General features: G+C 49.0%; 1 protein-coding gene across 1 annotated transcript; it reads left to right on the top strand.

The window, feature by feature from the left end:
- The first annotated feature begins 2,142 nt into the window (after window positions 1–2,142).
- On the top strand, window positions 2,143–6,798 carry LOC147738140 (uncharacterized). Its single transcript, XM_086935881.1, has 2 exons — window positions 2,143–3,279; window positions 6,442–6,798. The coding sequence occupies exons 1-2, from the start codon at window positions 2,143–2,145 to the stop codon at window positions 6,796–6,798; spliced, it is 1,494 nt and encodes a 497-aa protein (XP_086792007.1).
- The last annotated feature ends 5,773 nt before the right edge of the window (window positions 6,799–12,571 follow it).

Raw genomic sequence — 12,571 nt, forward strand, 5'->3', positions numbered from 1 at the left:
CCAAACCCTGCCCTAAAACCTAAAAACACCCCTGTACCCCAAAACCCAAACCCTGCCCTAAAACCTAAAAACACCCCTGTACCCCAAAACCCAAACCCTGCCCTAAAACCTAAAAACACCCCTGTACCCCAAAACCCAAACCCTGCCCTAAAACCTAAAAACACCCCTGTACCCCAAAACCCAAACCCTGCCCTAAAACCTAAAAACACCCCTGTACCCCAAAACCCAAACCCTACCCTAAAACCTAAAAACACCCCTGTACCCCAAAACCCAAACCCTGCCCTAAAACCTAAAAACACCCATGTACCCCAAAACCCAAACCCTGCCCTAAAACCTAAAAACACCCCTGTACCCCAAAACCCAAACACTGCCCTAAAACCTAAAAATACCCAAACACCCCAAAACATATACATCAGTACCCCAAAACATATACTCCTATACTCATACTTATTTTAAAAAATACTTAAATTAAGATATTTAATTTATAATATTTAAAAACGAAATAAATATTTTTTTATAATTAATAATAATTAAATCAATAATAACATATTAAATAAAATTAAAAAAAAAAATTAAATACTTACCAATACTTACGATGTAATGGTATGCGTTGTAATACCATCTGCTATGTAATGCCATGCGTTGTAATGGCATGCATTGTAATGGTATTTGCGATGTAAAAAACGCGTTGTAACGGAACGCGTTGTAAAAGATGCGTTGTAGCGGTAACACACCCTGGGAAGGAGATCTGAAAAAACAAAAGATACAGGTAAGACAAAATACTCCAATGACAGACTATTCTCAATAATTCTCGCTACAATTATCTATACCTGGAAAATAACTGATAGGACCCTCTTCTAGCTTGAGACCTTCCTGTAAAACAAGAGCCAGTTAGGAGGACATCAGAAGAGAATAACAATAGACTTCATATACCATAGCTCTATATGTGATTGTAGCCATGAGCCTACCACAGACTCCAACCGGACCCAGTGTAAAATAAGATGTCTTTGTCCTTCCCAAATAATAGATCAAAAGGAACTGAAACAGAAAAGACCTTTAATGCTCCTTAAAGGTCATTTTTCAGCATATGCAAAAAGGCCTGTGTCCATATTTGACAAGCGTGTTCAGAGATGAATACAAATTCCCAATTACGTTAATTTAAGAATAAAGCAACCCAAAACTGGAAGCGCGTAGTCGCGACCACTACCACGCTCCAGCAGAGAACCAACAAACGGGGATTATTGACAACCGGTAACACGTGGTAGACCTCCACTGTGCTCCAGTCTAATAACTCAAAAAGATAAAGTACTCCAAAGGAAGCGTGTAGTTGCGAACACCACTACGCTCCTTTAAAACCAAAAGATAATCCATACAGTCATATTGCAGCATAAAGTCTTTTCCAATAATCTAACCAAAAGGTGCCTGTCACGGGTCTGACTGTCAAGAGACACCTGAATATAAGGACTGGTGGTGCGCCACCCCCCTTTCACCTTGCGTCTTGTCTCAACAGCCGCAGACTTCTACGTGGCATGAGGAAGACGGAGACCCCGACACGGAATGGCCATCAGGGGTGAATGTATACGGCTCCTTTAAGGCCGACGGCTGGGATTGTGGAGTCACGCCCCTAGTGACGACAAAAGCAGGAAGCACGGCATCGAAGACGAACGGCGTTTCCCCCGCGGAGGAGATCGTTGAGGAGAGCAGCGCGGAACCAGGTCAAGGAAGAGAAGCAGACGGAAACGACAAGCCAGGAGGCCAACGGTCGGACGAGTCGCCCTGCCACGCGCCCACGGGAGGAGCGTGGCTTAAAGAGGTACGGGGCCGGGTCGCGGGTTGGGTTGGGAGGCGGAGACAGCCCCCGGTGTAACACTTCCTGCAACCAAACCCTTCCCTGAGCACGAGCACCTTCCGTCACTCCCGTAGTTAACTGGAGCACTTCACGGGGTTTGCGTGTCCTTCACTCCCGATCCTTGTGTATTGTCACCCAGAGTGCAGGCAGTAATCCGCCTTCTCTTGATTTCCTTTTCTTTCCGGTACCACGTGGGATCCTGTTATTGAGACGTATCCAGATAAAGACTTCCACGACCAGAAGGCACCGCGGCATTCAGCGATACCCAGAGACTAGAGACTCTTTACCTTTTCATGAAGAAAACGTATATAACAATAAAGCCCTCCTTAAAACCTTTAATCAAAGCCCCAGTGTTTCTCTTTGAGCCGGCCCCTCCCGCTCCAGTGGTCGAACCTCCAATCCTCCCTGAGCCCCCGGGACAATTGGTGTCAGAAGTGGGATCAACTTCACCATCCATCAGTGAGATCAAGATGGAGACCCTGATCGACCACCTCATAAAGGGGCAGGAGAAGTTAGAATGGGCCGTGGAGAACCAGCTGTCCATTGCTCAAGCGGACCGAGAACTTTTTACTAAAACCATGACCGCACACGTAGAGGGTCTTAAGTCCATACCCTCTGTCCAACAGGCGGCCCCGGGCGAAGGACGTGTACACACTCCACATCCGTCAGGAATGGCCCTTCAAAAATATGTACCCGGTGAGGATCCTGACGCCTTTTTGGTAAACTTTGAAAGGGCGGCTCGGGCAATGAGCTGGCCCGAAGAAAAATGGCCGTTCTTTCTGGCACCTCTCCTTACCGCCGAAGCCCAATCTGCATATCAAGCAGCGAATCCCCTGGGGACAACCCCATATGCGACTATTAAAATGGTCATATTGGACCATCTAGGTTTGGACCAGGAGGCCTATAGAGTCCGCTTCCGAAAAGAGAAAGGGGTTCCTGGGGAAAACCCAAAAACACTGTTCTTCAGGTTAAAAATGGCGGCGGACAAATGGCTTCGCCCCGATGTGTGTACAAAGGAAGAAATACTGAATAAAATCTATGTAGAGCAGTTTATGGAGGCGTTACCATATGCGACCCAGCGTTGGCTCAAACAGCATGTAGGCCTGACAGTAGAACAAGCCATTGAGATGGCATCACAATATGCCAGGGCCCAACCCAAGTCTATACCGTGGGAGCCAGAAAAGACCTCCAAAGGTACTCCTACCAACAAAATGGACAAAAGGCCAAAACCAGTACTCGAGGCTCCTCGACCCTTCAGACCTCCCGGTATGATGGTTCCTCCGACAAAAGGACCACAGTGTTTCGAATGTGGCGAGTGGGGCCACATCGCCAGGATGTGTCCAAAAAGGAAGAGCCATGAGGAACCCATGGAAGTGGGGTATCTGCCCCGGACTGTGATGTATTCCGCCGAAATGGGCAGCACGTTTTACGTGAGTATAAGGATGAATGGGTTCCAATTAAAAGCATTGTTAGACTCAGGGTGTAGGCAATCTGTGGTACAGTCCAGGTTCGTAACCCAGGGTCAGATGAATCATAAGAATCCCGTGTATATCAGGTGCGTCCATGGGGACGTGAAGCCTTACCCCGTGGCCTCCATCACTCTCACACCGCAGGATAGGGACCCCTGTACTGTTAGCGTAGGGGTAGTTGATTCCCTGCCTGAAGATATGATCCTGGGGACCGATAATCCAGAATTCCTGTCCCTATTTAAGGAACACCTTTCCACAACCGGGAAGGGGGTGCATATCCCATCCTACCTATCCCCCGAACCCTGGGTTATTGATCGCAGCTTCAGATTTGCTCAGGCTGAAGATAGATCCCTTTTCAACGCCTGGGAAATCGCCCATAAGTCAGATGATCAGACCTCTCCAGTATTTCCCCGCTTTTTGATCAAAAACTATTTGTTATATAGACAAGCCAACCAAGAAGCAGAAATGCAGCTATTGGTTCCCCAGTCTTTTAGAGAACAAGTGCTATTCTTTGCACATGCCCACTTGATGGCAGGACATGCCGGCAAGGAAAAAACCACTGACTGTATCTTGCGCAACTTCTATTGGCCGGGTATCTACAAAGATGTTCAAGAATTCTGTGCCCGGTGCGAGGTCTGTCAACGTAGAAACACACAGCGCCCTCCGGCTGCCCCCCTACAAAGGATGCCCATAATTGGTATCCCCTTCGAGCGAGTGGGCATGGATCTGATAGGGCCCCTACCAAAGACTGGAAAAGGCTTTCTGTATGCATTGGTAATCGTGGACTATGCCACTCGGTTTGTTGAGGCTTTTCCCTTAAAGAACACTACTACAGCGGCCATCGCTGAAAAATTTGTGGAACTTTTCAGCAGGGTAGGTTTTCCTAAAGAAGTATTGACCGACCAGGGGACTCCCTTCACCTCAAAATTAATGAAGGAGGTGTGTGCCTCATTGGACATAAAACACTTGAAAACCTCGGTGTATCATCCCCAAACCGATGGTTTGGTGGAAAGATACAACCAGACTCTGAAGCAAACACTAAAGAAAATGCTGACGGCTGAAGGGCCCGCCTGGGATCGGCTCCTACCTATCGCCCTTTATGTGATAAGAGCCCAAAAGCAAAGCAGCCTAGGATGCTCATCGTTTGAGTTACTGTATGGTAGGATGCCCCGGAGTCTCCTAGACATCACTACAGAGATGTGGGAAAACGAAACATCCCAGGAGCAAAAGTCCATGTTGGAATATACCTCTCAGCTCCGAACCAGACTTGGTAAATTAAGAGAACTCGCCTATACCTCCATGGAGCATCAACATGAGAGATACAAGAAATCTTATGACAAAGGTAAAAGATTAAGATCCCTGGAGGTAGGAAAATGGGCTCTAGTGCTACTGCCTTCCATCAGTACTAAGAACAAGCATGAGTGGCAAGGCCCATATCAGATCACTGAAAAAATCGGAAACACTACCTATAGACTCCGGTTAACCCCTCACAAATCACAAATCTACCATATCAATCTCTTGAAAGAGTGGTTGGGACCCCTACCCCGGATGGGACACTTCGTAGGGCAGATGGATGCCCGACACATCTCTACTCTAGAACAGTTGGTGGTGAACCCAGAGCTGACTCCCCAGGAAAAGCAGGAGTTAACAGAGACTCTAACCCCGTATACAGCAGTATTTTCCGACTTACCAGGAAGGACTGAGTTAGCAGAGCACTGCATCGAAACTCTTCCTGGGGAAGTGGTAAAACAAAGACCCTATCGAATTCCCGCAGCAAGGAAAGAGATTGTACGGAAAGAAGTGCAGGACATGCTCGACTTGGGCGTCATACGCCCTTCACAGAGTCCTTGGTCATCCCCGATTGTTCTAATTCCTAAACCTGATGGCACTAAAAGATTTTGTATGGACTTTCGTGCATTGAATGCTGTCTCGCATTTTGATACGTATCCAATTCCTCGAGTCGATGACTTGATTGAAAAAATTGGAGACGCCAAATATATCACCACCATTGACCTCACGAAGGGGTATTGGCAGGTCCCCCTTCGGGAGGAGGATAGAAAGAAAACAGCATTTGTAACGGATGAAGGTGCTTTTGAGTTCACCGTTCTGCCTTTCGGATTACACGGCGCCCCGGCAACATTTCAGCGCCTGATGAACAAAGTCTTACATCCCTTTTCGCACTTTAGTTCAGCCTACTTGGATGACATAGTCATTTACAGTCAGAACTGGAAGGAACATCTGAGACACTTACAAACCATTCTGGAAGCCCTACAAACAGCAGGACTCCACATCAATGCAAAAAAATCACGAGCAGCTTTTCAAAGTGTGAAATACCTGGGCTATGTGTTGGGTGAAGGAACCATCGCTCCACAAAGCGAAAAAGTAAGAGCAATAGCAGCAGTTCCGTTCCCCAATAACAAAAGGGACCTTAGAGCCTTTCTTGGCCTGGTGGGTTATTACAGGCGCTTTATTCCAGGCTTTGCAGAATTGGCAGCCCCCTTAACCAATCTGCTCCGCAAAGACGTCAAGGCCAAGGAATTTAGTAACCCATCGAGAGAGGCCTCACAGGCTTTTCACCTTCTTAAGTCCACGATGACAACGGCTCCTGTTTTAATATCGCCGGATCACAGCAAACCATTTGTGTTGTCCACGGACGCTTCTAATCAGGGGATAGGTGCGGTACTATCACAAGTCAAAGAAGGCGTTGAACATCCGATCCTATACGTCAGTAGGAAATTGTTCCCCAGGGAGTGCCGATACTCTACCATCGAAAAGGAGGCCTTGGCAATCAAATGGGCAATTGACAAATTAAAGTACTACCTGGAGGGCAAGCCCTTCGTTCTACATACAGACCACGCTCCCCTGAAGTGGATGCACCAAAATAGTAGCCACAACCCCCGGGTGTTGCGATGGTTTCTGTCCTTACAACCCTATGCATTTACTGTGCAACATCGCAAAGGAAAAGACAATGCAAATGCAGACTTTTTGTCCCGGGTGTTTCCTCTCCCCGATCGGGAGATGCCAGGGGGGGAGGTGTGTCACGGGTCTGACTGTCAAGAGACACCTGAATATAAAGACTGGTGGTGCGCCACCCCCCTTTCACCTTGCGTCTTGTCTCAACAGCCGCAGACTTCTACGTGGCATGAGGAAGACGGAGACCCCGACACGGAATGGCCATCAGGGGTGAATGTATACGGCTCCTTTAAGGCCGACGGCTGGGATTGTGGAGTCACGCCCCTAGTGACGACAAAAGCAGGAAGCACGGCATCGAAGACGAACGGCGTTTCCCCCGCGGAGGAGATCGTTGAGGAGAGCAGCGCGGAACCAGGTCAAGGAAGAGAAGCAGACGGAAACGACAAGCCAGGAGGCCAACGGTCGGACGAGTCGCCCTGCCACGCGCCCACGGGAGGAGCGTGGCTTAAAGAGGTACGGGGCCGGGTCGCGGGTTGGGTTGGGAGGCGGAGACAGCCCCCGGTGTAACACTTCCTGCAACCAAACCCTTCCCTGAGCACGAGCACCTTCCGTCACTCCCGTAGTTAACTGGAGCACTTCACGGGGTTTGCGTGTCCTTCACTCCCGATCCTTGTGTATTGTCACCCAGAGTGCAGGCAGTAATCCGCCTTCTCTTGATTTCCTTTTCTTTCCGGTACCACGTGGGATCCTGTTATTGAGACGTATCCAGATAAAGACTTCCACGACCAGAAGGCACCGCGGCATTCAGCGATACCCAGAGACTAGAGACTCTTTACCTTTTCATGAAGAAAACGTATATAACAATAAAGCCCTCCTTAAAACCTTTAATCAAAGCCCCAGTGTTTCTCTTTGAGCCGGCCCCTCCCGCTCCAGTGGTCGAACCTCCAATCCTCCCTGAGCCCCCGGGACAGTGCCCAAGAAACGGAAACCGCAGCGCGCAGCCGAAACTACAGAGTTCTGCTCCAAAAGCCTCACAAATGGCTAACGCAATCCAAACGGACACAGAGAACAGGACACAGTAACGTGTAGGCAAGCCACAATGCTCCGCTCCACACTGGTGGAATGAATTACTCACGGAGGCAGAACGAACGAACACGACACAGGCAAATCCTTCGTGCTCCGGGAACGCTCCTTCATTCTATTCCAAACAGGTAACAAACAGAATTACGCTCATCCGCCGATGCGCGAGGCTCACTTAAATACACCCTGCCCCACTGCCCCCTGGGACACGTAGTTCTACACATTAGGCAGGTGCGATAAGTCCCGAACCTCACAAGTTCAGACACAGCTATATGTAAATCAGTCTTGACCCTGTGCCTCATGGGAACAGTCCAGCCCTAACTGTCAAGCCATGTCTTCCTTAGACCGAAAACAAGCATCCCGGGACCGGTTTCGGCTAACAGCCCTCTTCAGCTAGGCTAGCTTGAATCCAGTCAAAAAGTGAGCAAGGGACCCACGTCCGGGCATACCCTGCAAACTTAGGGCGAACAAAGCAAATACAAGGAGATGATGGACGGAGTGCTGACATTTTTTTGAGACACTCACCCCAGTCACATATCTGGATTAAAATCATCGTTCTTTAGCTCACTTCGCCACCCCAATTCAGACACAGCTATATGCAAATCAGTCTTGACCCTGTGCCTCATGTGAACAGTCCAGCCCGAACGGCCAGGCTATGTCTTCCCTGGACTGGAAAAAAGCACCCTGGGACCGGTTTCGGGCTAACAGCCCTCATCAGCCAGGCTTGCTTGAATCCACTGGCAAAGTGAGCATGGGACCCACGTCTGGCATACCCTGTCAACTTAGGGCGAACAAAGCAAACACTAGGAGATTATGGACGGAGTGCTAAAACTTTTCAGACACTCACCCCCAGTCACAGATCTGGGTTGAATCCATAATCGTTCTTTAACTCACATCACCAACTCAGTTTAGACACAGCTGTATGTAAATCAGTCTTGACCCTGAGCTTCATCCATCAATCAATCAATCATCATAGCATTTGTAAAGCGCACTACATACCCATGAGGGTCTCAAGGCGCTAGGGGGGATGCTTCTACTGTTGAAGAGCCAGGACTTGAGTCTCCTGAAGGTTAGGAGGTGTTCGGACTGCCGTAGGCGGATAGGGAGGGTGTTCCACGTCTTGGGGGTGAGCTGGGAGAATGATCTGCCGCCAGCGGTCACTCTTCGGATGTGGGGGATGGTGGCGAGAGCCTGGTCTGCGGAGCGGAGCCGGCGGGGGTGTAGACGCTGAGTCGTCTGTTGAGGGACGCTGGTCCGGTATCGTGGAGTGCCTTGTGAGCTTGGGTGAGGAGCTTTTTGATGGGGAGCCAGTGCAGGTCTTTCAGGTGGGGTGTCATGTGGCTGTGGTGGGAGATGTCCACGATCAAGAGAGCGGAGGCATTCTGGCTCCTGCATAGAGTGCGTTGCTGTAGTCCCGTCTGCTGCTGATGAGGGCCTGGGTGACCGTCCTTCTAGTTTTGGTGGGGATCCATTTGAAGATCCTGCAAAGCATGCGGAAGGTGTTGAAGCAGGAGGAGGATATGGCGTTGACCTACTTTGTCATGGAGAGTGTGGAGTCGAGGATGACCCCTAGGTTTTGTGCATGGTTGGTAGGTGTAGGGGATGCTCCTGGTTCCACTGGCCACCATGAGTCGTCCCAGACCGAGGGGGTGGTGCCGAGGGTGAAGACTTCCGTCTTGTCCGAGTTCAGCTTCAGTCGGTTGTTTCTCATCCAGCTGGCGACGGCCTTCATACCTTCATGGAGGTTGGTTTTGGTGGTGAGGATTCCTTGGTGAGCGAGAGGATCAGCTGCGTGTTGTCTGCGTAGGAGATGATGTTTAGGTCGTGCTGTCGGGCGAGTGGTACCATGCAGATGTTGAACAACGTTGGGCTGAGAGATGCGCCTTGAGGCACGCCGCAGATGATCTCGGTGGCTTCGGAGCGGAAGGGGGGAGGCGGACGCTCTGGGTTCTCCCGGAGAGGAAGGAGGTGGTCCGGTCCAGGGCCTTTTCTTGGATTCCGGCGTCGTAGAAGCGCGCTCTTAGTGTGCGTTTGCAGACTGTGTCAAAAGCGGCTGACAGGTCCAGGAGGATGAGGGCCGCGTTTTCTCCATTGTCGAGCATGATCCTGATCTCGTCGGTGGCGGCGATGAGGGCAGTTTCGGTGCTGTGGTTGCTGCGTAACCCTGACTGGGATGGGTCTAGGATGTTGTTCTCTTCGAGGAAGCTGGCCAGTTGTTTGTCCAGCCCAAACTGCCAAGCCATGTCTTTCCTGGACTGGAAAAAAGCATCCTGGGAACGGTTTCGTGCTAACAGCCCTCATCAGCCAGGCTAGCTTGAATCCACTGGCAAAGTGAGCATGGGACCCACATCTGGGCATACCCTGTCAACTTAGGGTGAACAAAGCAAACACTAGGAGATGATGGACGGAGTGCTGAAAATTTTCAGACACTCACCCCCAGTCACATATCTCGGTTGAATCCATCATCGTTCTTTAGCTCACTTCGTCACCCCAGTTCAGACACAGCTATATGCAAATCAGTCTTGGTGAATGTATGACATTGTTCTGCATTCTTCCATCAATTGTTCTTTTTACATTTGTCACACTGAGTGGGACCGGTATGCCCTCACATGGGTCCCGTGCTCTCCATGCCACTGGAGTCAAGCAATCCTGGCTGATGAGGTGTGAAACCCAGAAACTGGTCCTAGGAAGCTCTTTTCCAGTCCAGGGAGGACCTGACTTGGTAGCTCGGGCTGGACTATTTCCATGGGGCACAGGGTCAAGACTGCTTTGCACATGGCTGGGTTCAAGCTGTAATGGCATGGTGAGTAAAAACGATTGATTTAGGCCCAGATCTCTGTACTGTGGTGAATGTATGACATTGTTCTGTATTCCGTCCATCAATTGTTCTTTTTGCATTTCTCACCCCGAGTGGGACTGGTATGCCCAGACGTAGGTCCTATGCTCTCCATGCCACTGGAGTCAAGCTATCCTGGCTGATGTGGGGTGAAACCCCGAAACCGGTTCTAAGTTGCTTGCTTCCAGTCCAGGGAGGACCTGGCTTGGCAGTTCAGCTGGACTGTTCCCATGGGGCACAGGTTCAAGACTGATCTATGATTGGCTGGGTTCAATCTGGAATGGCATGGTGAGCAAATAAACAATGGATTTTTGTCCCAGATCTCTGTACTGGGGTGAAATGTATGCTATTGTTCTGCATTCTGTCCATCAATTGTTATTTTTGCATTTATCACCCCGAGTGGAACGGGTATGGCCAGAGGTGGGTCCCCTGCTCTTCGTGCCACTGGACTCAAGCTATCCTGGCTGATTAGAGGTCAAACCCCAAAACCCGTCCTAGGATGCTCGTTTCTTGGCTTGGCAGTCCAGGCTGGATTTTTCCCACGGGGCACGGGGTCAAGACTGATTTGCACATGGCTGGGTTCAAACTGGAAGGGCATAGTGAGCAAAAAGAATGATGGATTTAGACCAAGATCTCTGTACTGGGGTGAATGTATGACATTGTTTTGCATTCTGCCCATCAATAGTTCTTTTTGCATTTGTCACCCAGAGTGGGACGGGTATGCCCAGACGTGGGTCCTGTGCTCTCCATGCCACTGGAGTCAAGCTATCCTGGCTGATGAGGGGTGAAACCCCGAAACCAGTCCTAGGAGGCTTGTATCCAGTCAAGGGAGGACCTGGCTTGGCAGTTCGGCTAGACTGTTCCCAATGGGCACAGGGTCAAGACTGATTGCACATGGCTGGGTTCAAACTGGAATGGCGAGCACAAAAACGATGGATTTAGGCCTAGATCTTTGTACTGACGTAAATGTATGACATTGTTCTGCATTCTGTCCATCAATTGTTCTTTTTGCATTTCCAATTCAATGTAGCATGCTTTTATCCTAACGACTAGTACTTTGTTTTTTGGGGGTTGCTTTTAAGCATTTATTTGCTGGCAGGGTGTTGTTTTTTGTGTTAAGCTTTCGGAATTCATTCTAAGATGACCTTGTCAATTGCATAGTGTAGTACTTGTACTCAATAAAGCTACCCCACTGACTTGTATCAAATGCAGCCTCAAAACACTTGAATCAAGCAAATAGGAGACCTATCCTCTCGTGAGCATATTCTTTCACCAGGCCAAACTTTTTTAGACATTCGTCATTTTTTATTTTGTCATGCAGAATCCCATCAGTACCAGGGGTGGAACCGGGCATCATTTACGTTTTTTGGTAAGGTGTAAAGAAAATCATGATAGAATTATACCCAGATTGAACTATACGTTTATGATCTAAAACTAGCAAAACCTTCATGAGCCCCCTTTTTTATGCATTGGGTTTATTCCTTGTGAAGTTGGAGTTGTTCTCCCCAAAAATCTTCTCAGCTAAATCACTTGTTAAACCTCAGGAACAGGTCAGCATCAACCCACTAATCAAGTCCTGAATTATAATATTTGGGGGCCGTAATTGCTACCAGTCCGTTCTTGAACCTGAAACCCCACACAGTGGTATCAAAGGTCATCTTCACCAAAGGTGTAATCAGTTAGACTGGCAGAATCCCCCACCCAGTACCATTAGCTGATCCACAATCACCTGCTTTCCTCCTTCATTCAGGTAATTAATTCTAGTCAAATCCTGGCTTCAACCTCAACCCAAAGGGTTTATTAAGATAATACCTAGAGTCCAAACCCGCTCTTGGCCTAGAAATCCATTCCCATATCTAGAAACACCATCAAACAAACCCCTCAACTCCAACTCTCCTTGAAGCCCCTTCGCTCCTTGAACCTCTTTGCTCCATGTCTCCTTGAAATTCTTCGCTCCATGTCTCCTTGAACCGCCACTTCATTTCTCCTTGAACCTCTTGCTCCATCTCTCCTTGAACCTCTTCGTTCCATCTCTTCTTAATTCTCTTCGCTCCATCTTTCCTTGAACCTCTTCGCTTCATGTCTCCTTGAACCTCTTCGCTTCATGTCTCCTTGAACCTCTTTGCTTCATGTCTCCTTGAATCTCTTCGCTTCATGTCTCCTTGAACCTCTTCGCTCCATCTCTCCTTGAACCTCTTTGCTCCATCTCTCCTTGAACCTCTTCGCTCCATCTCTCCTTGAACCTCTTCACCCCATCTCTTCTTGAACATCTTCGCTCCATGTCTACTTGAACCTCTTCGCTCCATCTCTCTTTGAACCTCTTCGCTCTATCTTTCCTTCTACCTCTTCGGTCCATCTCTCCTTCAACCTCTTCGCTCCATCTCTATTTGAAGGTATTCTGGTTCTATCAGATCCTTTCTGTCC

The sequence above is a fragment of the Lissotriton vulgaris genome, chromosome 1_1, assembly GCF_964263255.1.
Source record: "Lissotriton vulgaris chromosome 1_1, aLisVul1.2, whole genome shotgun sequence".
NCBI classification, from domain to species: domain Eukaryota; kingdom Metazoa; phylum Chordata; class Amphibia; order Caudata; family Salamandridae; genus Lissotriton; species Lissotriton vulgaris.